Source organism: Penicillium expansum (genome assembly GCF_000769745.1).
Source record: "Penicillium expansum strain MD-8 chromosome Unknown contig338, whole genome shotgun sequence".
Classification (NCBI taxonomy): domain Eukaryota; kingdom Fungi; phylum Ascomycota; class Eurotiomycetes; order Eurotiales; family Aspergillaceae; genus Penicillium; species Penicillium expansum.
The window spans coordinates 1-12852 of record NW_015971464.1 but is presented as its reverse complement, the minus strand read 5'-3'; the positions used below and the strand labels follow the sequence as shown (position 1 = coordinate 12852).

Below are 12852 nucleotides of genomic sequence, written 5' to 3'. Positions count from 1 at the left end.
AATTTGGCGTCACTTTTCTCGTGTTTTTGCCTGAAGTATTTCTTGTCTTAGTTGCGGGGCAGATCTGGCCCTGCGCCTTTGTTGGACTCTTCTCCCCACAGTGCAACATCCATATCCCACTTATCCCTTTCCCACCATGCCCTGCTTCAAAGGGCTTGCCGTGAGCATCCACACACCCGATGGCCCGATCTCCGAATATTCCATTCAACGGCATTCTCGAGCTTCGCGCATAGGTTGTTTCATTCCTGTTCCTCCACCCAAAATCCCCGAATCTGGGACCGGCAAAGCGGAACAATCAACCTTCGCCATTTCCGTCACCCTCCTGAACCCCGAGCAAGATGTTCCGTACTCGACACCAAAGCCGACAGCAGAGTGCCCCTCTCCGAAGCCAAAAGTGGTGGGCAAATTGTCCGGTGAGACAGGTCAAATCGCCGGAACGGTCGCACCATACCAGGGCTTGACAAACTCGGTGAACGAGACCGTGGCTGCATACATCTACTTTGACGGAAGACAGAAGGAGGAGGTGGCTACACTACTGCGACGAGGAGAAGAGACATGGGTGAATTCTCGCTGGGTCAGCATTCCGGATAGCGAAGGCGGGGGAATTGCCGAGCGCGAATTCTTGTTCCGCGAGGTCGGTCTAGAGCGCTGGCTCAACGGATTGGACCTGGAAGGCAAGGATGCCGCAGCCAAGATCGAACGCAGGCGACAGAAGATGGAGAAACGACGTGCAAAGCGCGCCGCTGAGGAGGATCCGACCGCCATGGAAATGGAGGACAACCATCCTGCCAAATCCAAGACCATTATGCGATACGGAAATGATGAGAGGTCGCCCCTCGAGGATGTTTCAGACGACGATCTCTCCTCCGACTCTGACGATGATGATCCAATTCCCGAGACAGCGGGCCAGATTAAGGTTGCTTTGTTCCGAGTTTTGGCGTCGGGAGAAATCAAGCGGGGCGAGTACTCCCCGCAATTTGATGCGCACGACGACGAAGAGGGTGGTCAGGATAACAGCGGCGGAGGAGATGCCGATGTTGACCACACCACAAGTTTCGCGAAGCCCAAGTCACTCGACCCGAAGACCATTAGTACGCAGACTGTTACTGGTATTGACCCGACTGATAAACCCTACGCTGTCTTCACTTTCATGTACCGTGGTGAACGTGAGTATCCTCTAGATCACTCTTACTGAGAATCGTTTCTAATCTCAAATGAACGTAGGTCAATTGCAGAAGATGGGTATCCTAAAAGACCCCAAGGTGCAAGAGACGCCCGCTGCCACCAAGCGCAAGTCCATACAAGCTGATTTCGCAAACCTCGGCCCCATCAAGCCTGGGGGCTCAGTTGGATTCCTTAATTTCCGGGACAACGAACCCAAGCCGCGGAAGGGCAAGAAAAGCGTCGATGACATGGACAGCGAGGACGATGACACCGATAACCCCATACTTGGCAAGGCAGACGACGAAGAAGCCAAGGATGACGATCGGTTCTTGTCTCCAGATGACATTCAACGCCAGGGAGAGCTTGCGGAGAGCTTGCGGAAGATTCGAGTGGGTACAATTCTAATATCCTATCAGTGTTTTACTAACAATCCCACAGCTCAAACGTCAGCACTCCGCCGAACCCCCTGGAGGCAGTGTCGGTGACTCTACCGATACTCCGGCTTCTGGATCTGGATCCACGCCTCCTGCAAACGAGCGCTCAGCAACACCTCCAAAGGCGGCCGCAACTGCATCTGCAGGTGGGCCCTCCGAGCCGTCTCAGCCAGCTGTTGAACCAGAAGATAGCCTTTTCGGTAGTCCGCTGAAGAAACAGCGCGCGAGTGTCTCGACTGCAGATGAGAACGCCCTCAGACGCCGGATCGCAGAGTCGTCCGGTAGAATCAATGAGGTTCTAGGCTCTTCCGCTCCAACAGAATCCACCCTGACCAGTCCGAAGATATTCGCAGATGGGTTCAGTCTTACACCTGATCTTTCCGCTGGACCCCCAGAAAATGATGAGGAGTTGTAAGCCTGCGATCGTCGAAAATAGTTGACCTCTGGGTGGTCTGATCTCGAGATCTTGTTTGAGCCATTCGGCCTGACAGACTACTACTCTTCCCTTTGGAAAGCACTGCTCGTTTTTGCTGTGATCCTATGGATCAATTAGGATTTTGCGAGTTGGCGGGATCCTCATTTCCATTTACTGGGTCCTCTGAATGGTCATATTGCTTTTCTACAATTACGCCGTTATGTCCACCACCTACAATACAGGGAACATGTTGAAGGAGAAATACATTTGCTGCGCCGATCAGGGCAGCTTGGTCATGATTCCAAACCCTCAAATTAGCGTTGTAGGCAGAGACAAGTAATTATATACATTGTAGACTTTATATTCCAAAGGTTCCCGGGGTTCGTCTAACTTGGGTTTGTCTACTCCGTAGTATTGGCTGAAACGGCGTAAACGCCGATAAGCTATAACTGAAACAATTATGAATATTTTAAATTCCTCAACTACACATCCATGCTCAGAAGTATATTTCTACCTGCGTCTGCATTACGCAGTGTTCTGGCCCAGCCCGGCTTTCTCCACCAAGTGAGTGATTCTGCCAAGTTCCAATCCAATTGAACCTCAAATTATTAACAGCTTCAATAGCCCAGAATAACCTCCATCCGCCACAAATCCACGATGCCACTCGAACGCTCAACAGACCCTTTGGTCTGGATTGACTGCGAGGTACGTCTACACACTCCATCTCCGATCCAAAAACCTCCCTCACAGTGCGTTTCGCAATCACCACTAACCCATCCACAAGATGACAGGCCTAGACCCAGAAACCGACAAGATCCTCCAGATCTGCTGTTTCATCACAGATGCCCAGCTAAACCTCCTTGAACCGACCGGCTTCGAAACCGTCATCAATGTCCCAGACTCCACCCTCTACGCGATGTCGCAGTGGTGCATCGACACACACGGGCGCACGGGCCTCTCCGCCGCCGTACGTGCCTCGACCACCTCCCCCTCCACCGCTGCAGACTCTCTCCTCGCCTACATCCGCCAGCACGTCCCGGTCCCGCGCACTGCCCTCCTCGCGGGAAATAGTGTTCACGCCGATAAGGCTTTCCTTGCTTGTGCGCCGTACTCGCAGGTGCTGGATCATCTGCATTACCGCATTTTGGATGTTAGTTCCTTGAAGGAGGCGGCGCGGAGGTGGGGGAGTGATCAGATGCTTAAGCAGGTCCCGCCTAAGCGGGAGGTTCATCTTGCCAGGGATGATATTCTTGAAAGTATTGAGGAGATGCGGTTTTACAAGGAGAAGCTATTTGGGTGATGGTGTGGCTGGTACTGTGGCTTCCTTGTCTCTGTTACTCTGAGACATGGGTCTTAGGGATATTTTTAAAACTCTGCATGTTCAAATTGACCTTGACTACCCTTTCCCTAAGGTGAGAAGAGACCATTAATGTACACTTCATGCATGTACAATATACTTCGGAACAAGGTTGTTGGGCAAAAGATATTATTTTGATTCCCCCGCGGGAATGATCTGCGGGGGGGGGCAATTTGAAAGAGTACCTTGACAGATAATTTAACTTGTAAATTGGACTAAATAGAACAAATCAGAGAACCCTTGAGGTGCACGGAGTGTACGAAGTACAGAAACATTTAAATTAATATTCGAAGTTGTGGCAAAGTACTATAAGAGTACTAGTGGAATGATAAACACATGACGCCAAACATTGGCCCCTCCCCGTGGAGCTCAACAAGTCGGTGAACTTCTCTCGAACTTCTTCCCCCCTCTTCTTCTCTTTTCCTTGCTACCTCTTTCCCTCCAATCTTATTCCATCATGTCTGTCCAGACGGTCTCCATCCAGCCCTTCACTGACCAGAAGCCTGGAACGTATGTTGCTCGTTGCCCCGCAATTGAACTGCCAGCTAACTTGCCCCCAGCTCCGGTCTTCGCAAGAAGGTCAAGGTCTTCCAGCAGGCCAACTACTCCGAATCCTTCATTACTAGCATTCTTCTCTCGATCCCTGAGGGCGTTGAGGGTTCCTTCCTCGTCATTGGTGGTGATGGCCGTTACTACAACCCCGAAGTTATCTCCAAGATCGCAAAGATCAGTGCCGCCTATGGCGTGAAGAAGCTCTTGGTTGGACAGCATGGCATTATGAGCACCCCGGCTGCTAGCAACCTCATCCGTGTGAGGAAGGCAACTGGTGGTATTCTCTTGACTGCCAGTCACAACCCCGGTGGTAAGTGATGGTCACAAGAATAACACAATCTGTTGGATGCTGACCGAACACCCCCAGGTCCCGAGAACGACTTTGGTATCAAGTACAACTTGGCCAACGGTGCTCCCGCCCCCGAGGGCGTTACCAACAAGATTTTCGAGACCGCGAAGACCCTCACCTCCTACAAATACCTTGATGTTCCCGATGTCGATACCTCTACCATCGGCATCAAGAACTACGGCCCCCTCGAGGTTGAGATCGTCCACTCTACTGCCGACTACGTGACCATGATGAAGGAGATCTTCGACTTCGATTTGATCAAGGAGTTCCTCAGCTCCCACAAGGACTTCAAGGTCCTGTTCGACGGCATGCACGGTGTGACCGGGCCCTATGGCGTGGATATCTTCGTCAAGGAGCTCGGTCTGCCCACCAGCAGCACAATGAACTGCCAGCCCAAGCCGGACTTTGGCGGCGGTCACCCCGACCCTAACCTCGTGTACGCCCACGAGCTCGTCGAGGCTGTCGACGCCAACGGCGTGCACTTCGGTGCCGCCAGTGACGGTGACGGTGACCGTAACATGATCTACGGTGCCAACAGCTTCGTCTCCCCCGGTGACAGCTTGGCCATCATCGCCCACCACGCCAAGCTCATCCCCTACTTCCAGAAGCAGGGTGTATACGGCCTGGCCCGCTCAATGCCTACCTCCGGAGCCGTTGACCGCGTGGCTAAGGCCCAAGGCCTGCAGAGCTACGAGGTGCCCACCGGCTGGAAGTTCTTCTGCAACCTGTTCGATGAGAAGAAGATGTCGATCTGTGGTGAAGAGAGCTTCGGCACTGGCAGCAACCACATCCGCGAGAAGGACGGCCTGTGGGCCGTCGTGGCCTGGTTGAACATCATTGCCGGTGTTGCCAAGCAGAAGCCCAGCGAGACCCCCAGCATTGGCTCCATCCAGAACGAGTTCTGGCAGACCTACGGCCGCACCTTCTTCACCCGCTACGACTACGAGAATGTCGACAGCGAAGGCGCCAACAAGGTCGTCGGTACTCTGTCCGACTTGGTCGCCAACCCCGACACCTTCATTGGCTCCGAAATCGCCGGCCGCAAGGTCGTCGACGCTGGCAACTTCTCCTACACTGACCTCGACGGTAGCGTCTCTAAGAACCAGGGCCTGTACACCAAGTTCGATGATGGCAGCCGCATTGTCGTTCGTCTTTCCGGTACTGGCAGCAGCGGTGCTACTATCCGTCTGTACGTTGAGCGCTACGAAGCCGACAAGTCTAAGTTCGGTCTCACTGCTCAGGAGTACCTGGCTGATAACATCTCGCTGGCCCTCTCTCTGCTCAAGTTCAAGGAGTATGTTGGCCGCGAGGAGCCTGATGTTAAGACCTAAGTTTGGTTAGGTTGTTAGGGTTAATGTGGAACCTGCTGGATGGGGATCCCCTTTTAATTGTTTTGCAGTTCTATCTGAACGCGAGAAGAATGATGATCGAAAAGCAGGATCAAGATTATATGTTGGCATGAGATAGAGACTGCATCTTTATCATAATCCAAGCCTGTCTTGTTCAAATTCAGACTTCAAGATCTGTGAAGCTAATGAAGTATATGTATTATTTCCCCCTGTATCTGATCTCAAACAAGCGGAGATAAACACGAAATATCATAACATCGTAGAATCGTAAATCATCAAACCCTTCCATACAATTATACCTTCCACGCAGCAGCAGAAACCCTCAACTTCTCCTCCCACCAGCTCTCCCATTTAACAATTCTCTCTTCCCTCCTCGCCTCCTCGGCCGCAAAAACAACAGCATGGCTTCGCACCGCCTCCTCGAGCGAACAGCCAACAAACCTCGCTTGCGCCGTCTCAACATCAAGTCCCCCCTCAGCCGCCTCAACAGCACCAACAAACTGCCTCGCAAGCCCAAAATCTCCACCACCATGTGACTCGTTCTGCCCCGGCGGCGGCTTAGGGACATCAAAGACAGAAGTCTTCGCTGTAGCAAAGTCGTAAACAGAAATTGTTGTACTATCATACGAAACCTCGCCAGTAGTACCATACACCCGGCCCCGACGCTCGCACTGTTTCTCTGTGGGTGCAATCATATGGAAACTCGCTGTTTTGGCAAGCCGATGCGGCGCCGCCTCCTCATCGTCCCAAGCAAACGTCACAATCTGATCATCGCAGACATCATTATCGGCTTCGTAGACGCACCGCCCGTACCAAGGCCGCGCAGCGATATCCGAGTCCAACACCGTATCTCGGTCATAGTCCTCGGCAAGACGAGAGAGGAGCAGCGACTCGGCAGCCTTGTCACCTTGAGCACGGAACACATCTTCGATATCCGGGCAGACAATATCAACCGGCCAAGCCGTATGACCCGTCGCGAGGTGGCGGTCGTTATATATTTTAACCGCGCTGTAGTTACAGTCACGTTCAGCAGGGCAGGAGAGACAATTTGTAGCGTTGCCTGCGGAGATGGGCTTGCGCTTTTGGCGGAACTGCGTCATCGTGCCGGCGGAGGAGATCGAGCGCGGGAAGTGCGGCTGCTGGGCTTGTTTAGATGCTTTTTCGGGTGAGGGCGGGGAACAGAGGAGCCAGAGGATGAAGTCGATGTCGTGGCAGGATTTGGTGAGGAGGGAGCCATCGCCTGCTGCTGTTGCGCGCCGCCAGTTGCCCCGGACGTAGCTGTGCGAAAAGTGCCACCAGCCTACTGGCTCGCAGTGTTCTAGGGAGACTATGTCGCCGATTACGCGGTCTGTCAGGAGGAGCTTGCGGAGGAGGATATTATGCGGGCTGTAGCGGAGAACGTGGCCGATTGAGAAGATTTTCTTCGGGGCTTGAGGAGTGTTGTTTGGGCCTTCTGGTGGTTGGAGAGCTCGGTATACTGTTAGACAGTCGTCTAGCGAGAGGGCTAGTGGCTTCTCGCAGAGGATGTGTAGTTGGAGCGGCGCGAGGGTTCGTAAGATCTCGACATGTGTTTCGTCTAGTGTGCATATGAAGACTCCGTCTACGCCAACGGGAGTTGCGGATGTGTCTGCTGCGTTATCATCGTTATGTTGAGTCGCACGCTTCCGTCGTTCGAGTTCCCACTGCACCCATTCGCGCCAATCTGTGAACTCCTGGCCCTCTTTGGAGGATTCAGACACGCCCCATATATATTTTCGTCCAAACTCGCGCCGTTTGAATGTGTGGGGCTCGGCAATTGCGTGGATTACACCCGGCGTGACCATTGTGACGGCGCGAGCGTAGGCGTTTCCGCGAGAGCCAGCGCCGATGACAAGGAAGCGTAGTTGCTTCGATGATGATAAGGAGGAGCCGGGAGCAGTATCCAGTTCTGGGGGAGGTGGCATTGGTTCTTTCATGTTGGTTTAGGTTGAAGTATTGGGAATGCGGGGGATAAGTTCAAGCTTTGGAGCTTCCAAGGGTTTGATCTAGCGAAAAGACAAATAATCGGTGGGCTTATTTTTGGCTCTGTCAAGGTCTATTATCTTGCTAGAACCAAGCGAAGAGTAGAGATATATATAATCGATACAAATTTCGAGATACGAGAGGTTGCAAGTTCCAATGGGCACGTTGTAACTGCGGGGGAACTGCACATCAGCAACATCAGCCGGACTCTGATTGGTCACCATGGTCAATATTTTATATTTGTCTCTCAGTTTCGGTCTATCTATATTGTCTCTATCTCCTTTTTGCTATTGCTCTCTGGTTCCTTTTCCTTGTCAAAAATCATAGCAACCTCTTCCAAAGACCGTCCCTTCGTCTCCGGGAAGAGGAAGTATATAAGGCCCAAGAACACTACCAGACAACCAAGAAAGACACAGTAATACTTCCATCCAATCGCCGTGAACGCCACCGGGTTGACATATTGGTTGAAGAAACACGCCACAGCATCTACCGAAAGGGTGACAGCAATTCCCTTGGCACGCAGTTGGAAGGGCAGGATCTCAGCTGGATACGAGATGAACAAAGGCGCATAAGCGATGTCATATGCACCAAAAAAGAGAAATAGGAGTGGAACCACCGCAATTCCAGCAGCAGGAAGATGTCTTTCGGCAAACAGACCAGCAGCCAGTGTCGACATAGACAGGAAGACGATCATGGCGCATGTGGAAATAATCCATAGAATGCGGCGGCCGTATCGCTCCGATGCAAGTGCACCGGCTGCTGCAAGGAAGAAGTTCCAGGCATTGAGGCTGACGTTCACAGCTGCTTGATCGGCTGCCTTGGTAATTCCCACTGATCCAAGAATTGGTGCGAGGTAGTAGGATAGGAGACCTGCGATACTGTTAGTGACAGTGTTTTATTTTGGACGTTGTGGAGAACGTACCATTGCCAGCCCATTCCTGCATAAGCCCAACTAATACACAAATGGTCAATCGGTGCATATCGCCTTTTGAAGAGAAGAACGAGCTCCAATTCCTGGTATTGGTGATCTCGGCTGTGATCGTGCTGCTTATCAAACGGTACTCATACTGCACCAACTCATCATCTATGTCTCCATTCGCGTGGTACTCTCCCAGGACAGCAAGGGCTTCGTCTTTCCTGCCTTTGGACACAAGCCATCTCGGGCTTTCGGGCACAAACATGATCAATCCTAGGATCTGGAACAACGGATACGATATCTGTAGCAGGCAAGGAACTCTCCACGACCAACTGTTTGCTATGTCTATAGTTGCATATGTAACTGCTGCGGAGCTAATAGCGCCCAGACTCCAGGATGCATTATAGAGGGCCGTGGCCGTCTGTCGCTGCCGAGGGTGTGCGATCTCAGTTGCCAGGAGAGGAGCTGCAGTCTGGGTGATGCCCATTCCTATGCCCGACAAGAGCCTCGTGCCAAAAAAGCCCCAGTGGCTTTTGACTGCGGTTTGAGTGATAGCTCCCACAATCACAACGCTGGATCCAATATAGACACACGTCTTACGTCCAAATTTATCGGCCATATAAGAGGCTGGTGCGAAGGAGACCAACGCCCCCAGAGAAGTGGCGGCAATTATCAGACCAACTATATTGGGATCCAATCCTCCAATGATGGTACCGACTATTTCATGATTAGCATAAAAATCAAAATATCAGGATGGAGACATTACACTGAGGGAGCACAAGTAAGCTATTCACGAGATTTCCAATATACCCAGCCGAAGAAGCAGTGGAAAACATGAAGACAATACCCATATTCAATTTACGAAGCCCCCTATCTTTGATCCAATTCGGATTGGTGTTGTTCGGTAGGAGCTTGAATGCCTCCATCTGGGGCTCCTTCTTTATTGTATTCGCCTTTGTCGCCATATCGTGAGCTCTCTCGGATACCGAACTTGCTGCCAAGCCAAAGTGAAATCGAATTGTACAAAGTCAAGTCCTCAACCTCATCATACTATACCGGCTAGGTTGTATCATAAAATGACACAGAACAAGGGATCATCCACATTCTTTTGACCCAACAAACCTCCAGCCTTTCCCGGAAGATCCTCGAATGGCTCCAAGATAATTGGTATCTACAACTCGAATGCACGGAATGTAGGGAGGAATGCAATATCCCACTACCAAAACAGGCAATTCAACCAACGCAAAGGTCCCACTGTCTCCGATCACCTCGTTACAGCACCCAAACCCCCATGATCTGCAGTCCAAAAGAAGAAGTATATTTGAATGACATGGTCGCAGGGTAGCAAGGTAAACTTCGCAGGGTAAATGAAACTAGTAGTTAATTATAGGTTATAGTATGCTATCATTAGATTGCTGGGTTATTGCTAGTATATTACCACGTTACTATTTACCAGTTTTATAGCTCGCAGGCTTGCAGGTAAAAAAAACTAATACGGGTAGTGAGATAGTAAGCATAAGGATATACTAGTATAGCACGTTTCATTCTAGTTTAAGATTTTAAGGAATATGTTTATTTACCGTACGATCTTGAGTACGGTAATTACTAATTATTTATCGCAAGCTTAGTGTCTTTCTCCTTGTTAATAATAGCTTGGAGTGATAGTAAGCGAGAAACTAAAGACGAGATAAAGGTATATACCTTTCGCGTATTTTCCTAGGTGGGAATCGTAGGACCAAGATCGCGGTTGGTAGTTTCTCGTCGAAATTTACGATACTATTGGGTAGGATTTCGCCATAGAAGACAAATTTGCGACTTAAACGATAGTTATGGCCTGTTATAGGTTGATACGGCGCGGAAGTCTGTCTGATATAAGTAAGAACAGTGTCAGAAAACTCATAGTTAACCTCGTATATACTATACCTTCAAATCAAGGGATTTACTAGGTTTGTGGTATATATAAAGAAGTAAAGGAATTTAGTTTAGGATTCATTTATTTAGTAATAGATAGTACTAAAAAATTAATTAATCTTACTTTTAACTAACTAACGTATTTCACAAGCGGCCCGGCCACCTAACGCGAAACGCGTCAATTAATTTAAACCCTACTTCTTCAACCACCCATTATGCCACCAATTCGCTCTCAACGCTCTAAAAAATTAATAGAGCAAGAGGGTAGGATCTTACTAGCTATCCAGGCTTTTAAGAATCGAGAAATCTCTTCAATTTGTGAATTAGCGCGCCTTTTTAATATACCACGTTCAACTCTTCAAGATCGACTACGCGGCCACTAAAGCCAAGGCGAAGTACGTGCCAATTCATATAAATTAACAGAAATTGAAGAGGAATCTCTTGAAAAATGGATTATCTCTATAGATTCTTGTGGAGTAGCCCCCCGGCCCTCTACTATACGAGAAATAGCGGATCTTCTCCTTAAAAGGCGTAGAACTACCCCGGTTCTTTCGGTCGGCGAAAATTAGGTTACGAACTTCGTTAAAAGACGTCCTCTCCTCTCCTCCCGATTCTCGAAGCGGTATAATTACGAGTGTACGAAATACGAAGACCCTAAAATCATTTGAGAGTGGTTTGATTTAGTTTAAAAGATAAACCTTTAATTTAGAATCGACCCCGACGATATCTATAACTTCGATAAGACTGGTTTCGCTATAGGATTAATAGCTACGGCTAAGGTTATTATAAGGAGTGAATTCTACGGTTAGCAACCACTTTTATAACCTAGAAATCATAAATAGGTGACTATAATTAAGTGTACGAATGCTTTAGATTAGGCCCTCCCTCTGTATATGATTTTTAAAGGCAAAGTCTTCCTTAGATCATGGTTCGAAGGCCTTCTAGAGGATTAGCGCTTCGAAGTTAGCTCTAATAGCTAGACCTCTAATAAAATTGGACTTTGTTAGCTTAAAAAGCTCTTTATTCCGAGTACTTCTTTATATACGAAGGGGGGGTACCGGCTTTTAATATTTAATAGCTATAGAAGTTATTTAATACCTAAATTTGATAAAGATTTATAAGTAAAATAAGGTAATACTAATCTGTATACTAGCGTACTTAGTCCTTGACAAGTCCCGCAGCACCAAGGCAATTTTGGTGCTGCGATATGGTGCTGCGAGGTGCTGCGGGACTAAGCCAATTTTGGTGCTGTTGTATGGTGCTGCCAAGCCTTGGTGCTGCAGTACCGAACCAAAGGCCTAGTGCTGCGGGACTTGTCAAGGCCTAAGCGTACTCTTCTTACCTTTTATAACCTTTAGATATTAGCTATTTTATAGTATTAAAACAGTCGTATAGTCGGATGGTTAAAACTAAAATACAGAATAGGATTAACTATATCGACAAGCTTAACTTCCTTAAAGTATACCCCCTTGTATAAATTAAAGCTTTTAAATCGGAGACTATTCAAAATAGCTTCGGAGCAGCCGGTTTAGTACTATTTATACCTGACCGAGTGATTTTAAAGCTTAATATTCGACTTCGAATACCTACCCCCCCTCTAAGCCGGGGGGGCGAATCAAGCCGGAATTTTATACCAAAAACCCCCTTTATAGAGAAGGAACTATGTCGTCAGGCTTTATCAATCAAAGCTTTACTTCGTACAAGATCTCGAAGCCCACTAAGTCTATCAGATCGTATATTAAACTAGCTTATAAAAGGCTTCCGTCTTATAATATAAGGTACTATCTTACTCGCCAAAGAAAATAAGGAATTACGCGCCGCTAACGAGAAGCAGAAGCAAAATCGTACTCGATCCCGAAGGCAGATCCCTGCCGAAGAAGGCCTCTTAGTTTAAGAAGCTTCTCAATTGATTACTGGGCTGGTAGAAGTAACTGAAGCACCTCTCCCCGGCCCCGGCATACCTAGAGAATCGGCTATTCAGCCACGTACGCGGCCCCCCCCCGGGGGTGTGGAATATACAGATTGCCAAGGCATAGAAGAGAAACATGTCCAGATAGACCACTTAGTTAGTTGAATTAATTTAATGGCGTTTTGGTTGAGATCTATGCATTTAAATTTAGTAGGTTGGTTGGGGTGGCCGGGCCGCTTGTGAAATACGTTATAGAGTCACAAGTTAGTTATATATAGAAAAGTGTCTTACTATAAAGTAGACTTTTTTTTACTGCCTTTATATATATTTAAAGAGACTATAATAACTATATTAAAAGGTTAGCTAAAAAGATATTAAAAGACTAACTATTAATATAGTAAATAATCCAAAAACGAAAATAGTATAGTATACTAACTGTACTAAGCCTACTAACACCTACTGATACCTGCTAAGACTATTCTGATAAAAAAAAAA

The 12852-nt window shown here is 48.5% G+C and overlaps 4 protein-coding genes across 4 annotated transcripts; 2 read left to right on the top strand and 2 right to left on the bottom strand.

Annotated features, from left to right (window-relative positions):
* Positions 1-136: 136 nt before the first annotated feature.
* On the top strand, positions 137-3313 carry PEX2_095960 (oligoribonuclease; the record flags this gene model as incomplete). Its single annotated transcript, XM_016746866.1, has 6 exons — positions 137-1166; positions 1225-1553; positions 1603-2009; positions 2547-2577; positions 2638-2718; positions 2798-3313. The coding sequence occupies 6 exons, from the start codon at positions 137-139 to the stop codon at positions 3311-3313; spliced, it is 2394 nt and encodes a 797-aa protein (XP_016594060.1).
* A 514-nt stretch (positions 3314-3827) lies between these two features.
* pgmA (phosphoglucomutase PGM2) lies at positions 3828-5602 on the top strand (the record flags this gene model as incomplete). Its single annotated transcript, XM_016746865.1, has 3 exons — positions 3828-3880; positions 3931-4232; positions 4290-5602. The coding sequence occupies 3 exons, from the start codon at positions 3828-3830 to the stop codon at positions 5600-5602; spliced, it is 1668 nt and encodes a 555-aa protein (XP_016594059.1).
* A 311-nt stretch (positions 5603-5913) lies between these two features.
* On the bottom strand, positions 5914-7575 carry PEX2_095940 (Gfo/Idh/MocA family protein; the record flags this gene model as incomplete). Its single annotated transcript, XM_016746864.1, has 1 exon — positions 5914-7575. One exon carries the CDS (start codon positions 7573-7575, stop codon positions 5914-5916), a length of 1662 nt encoding a protein of 553 aa, XP_016594058.1.
* Positions 7576-7883: 308 nt separating this feature from the next.
* On the bottom strand, positions 7884-9502 carry PEX2_095930 (Major facilitator superfamily domain, general substrate transporter; the record flags this gene model as incomplete). Its single annotated transcript, XM_016746863.1, has 3 exons — positions 7884-8491; positions 8544-9254; positions 9304-9502. The coding sequence occupies 3 exons, from the start codon at positions 9500-9502 to the stop codon at positions 7884-7886; spliced, it is 1518 nt and encodes a 505-aa protein (XP_016594057.1).
* Positions 9503-12852: the final 3350 nt, after the last annotated feature.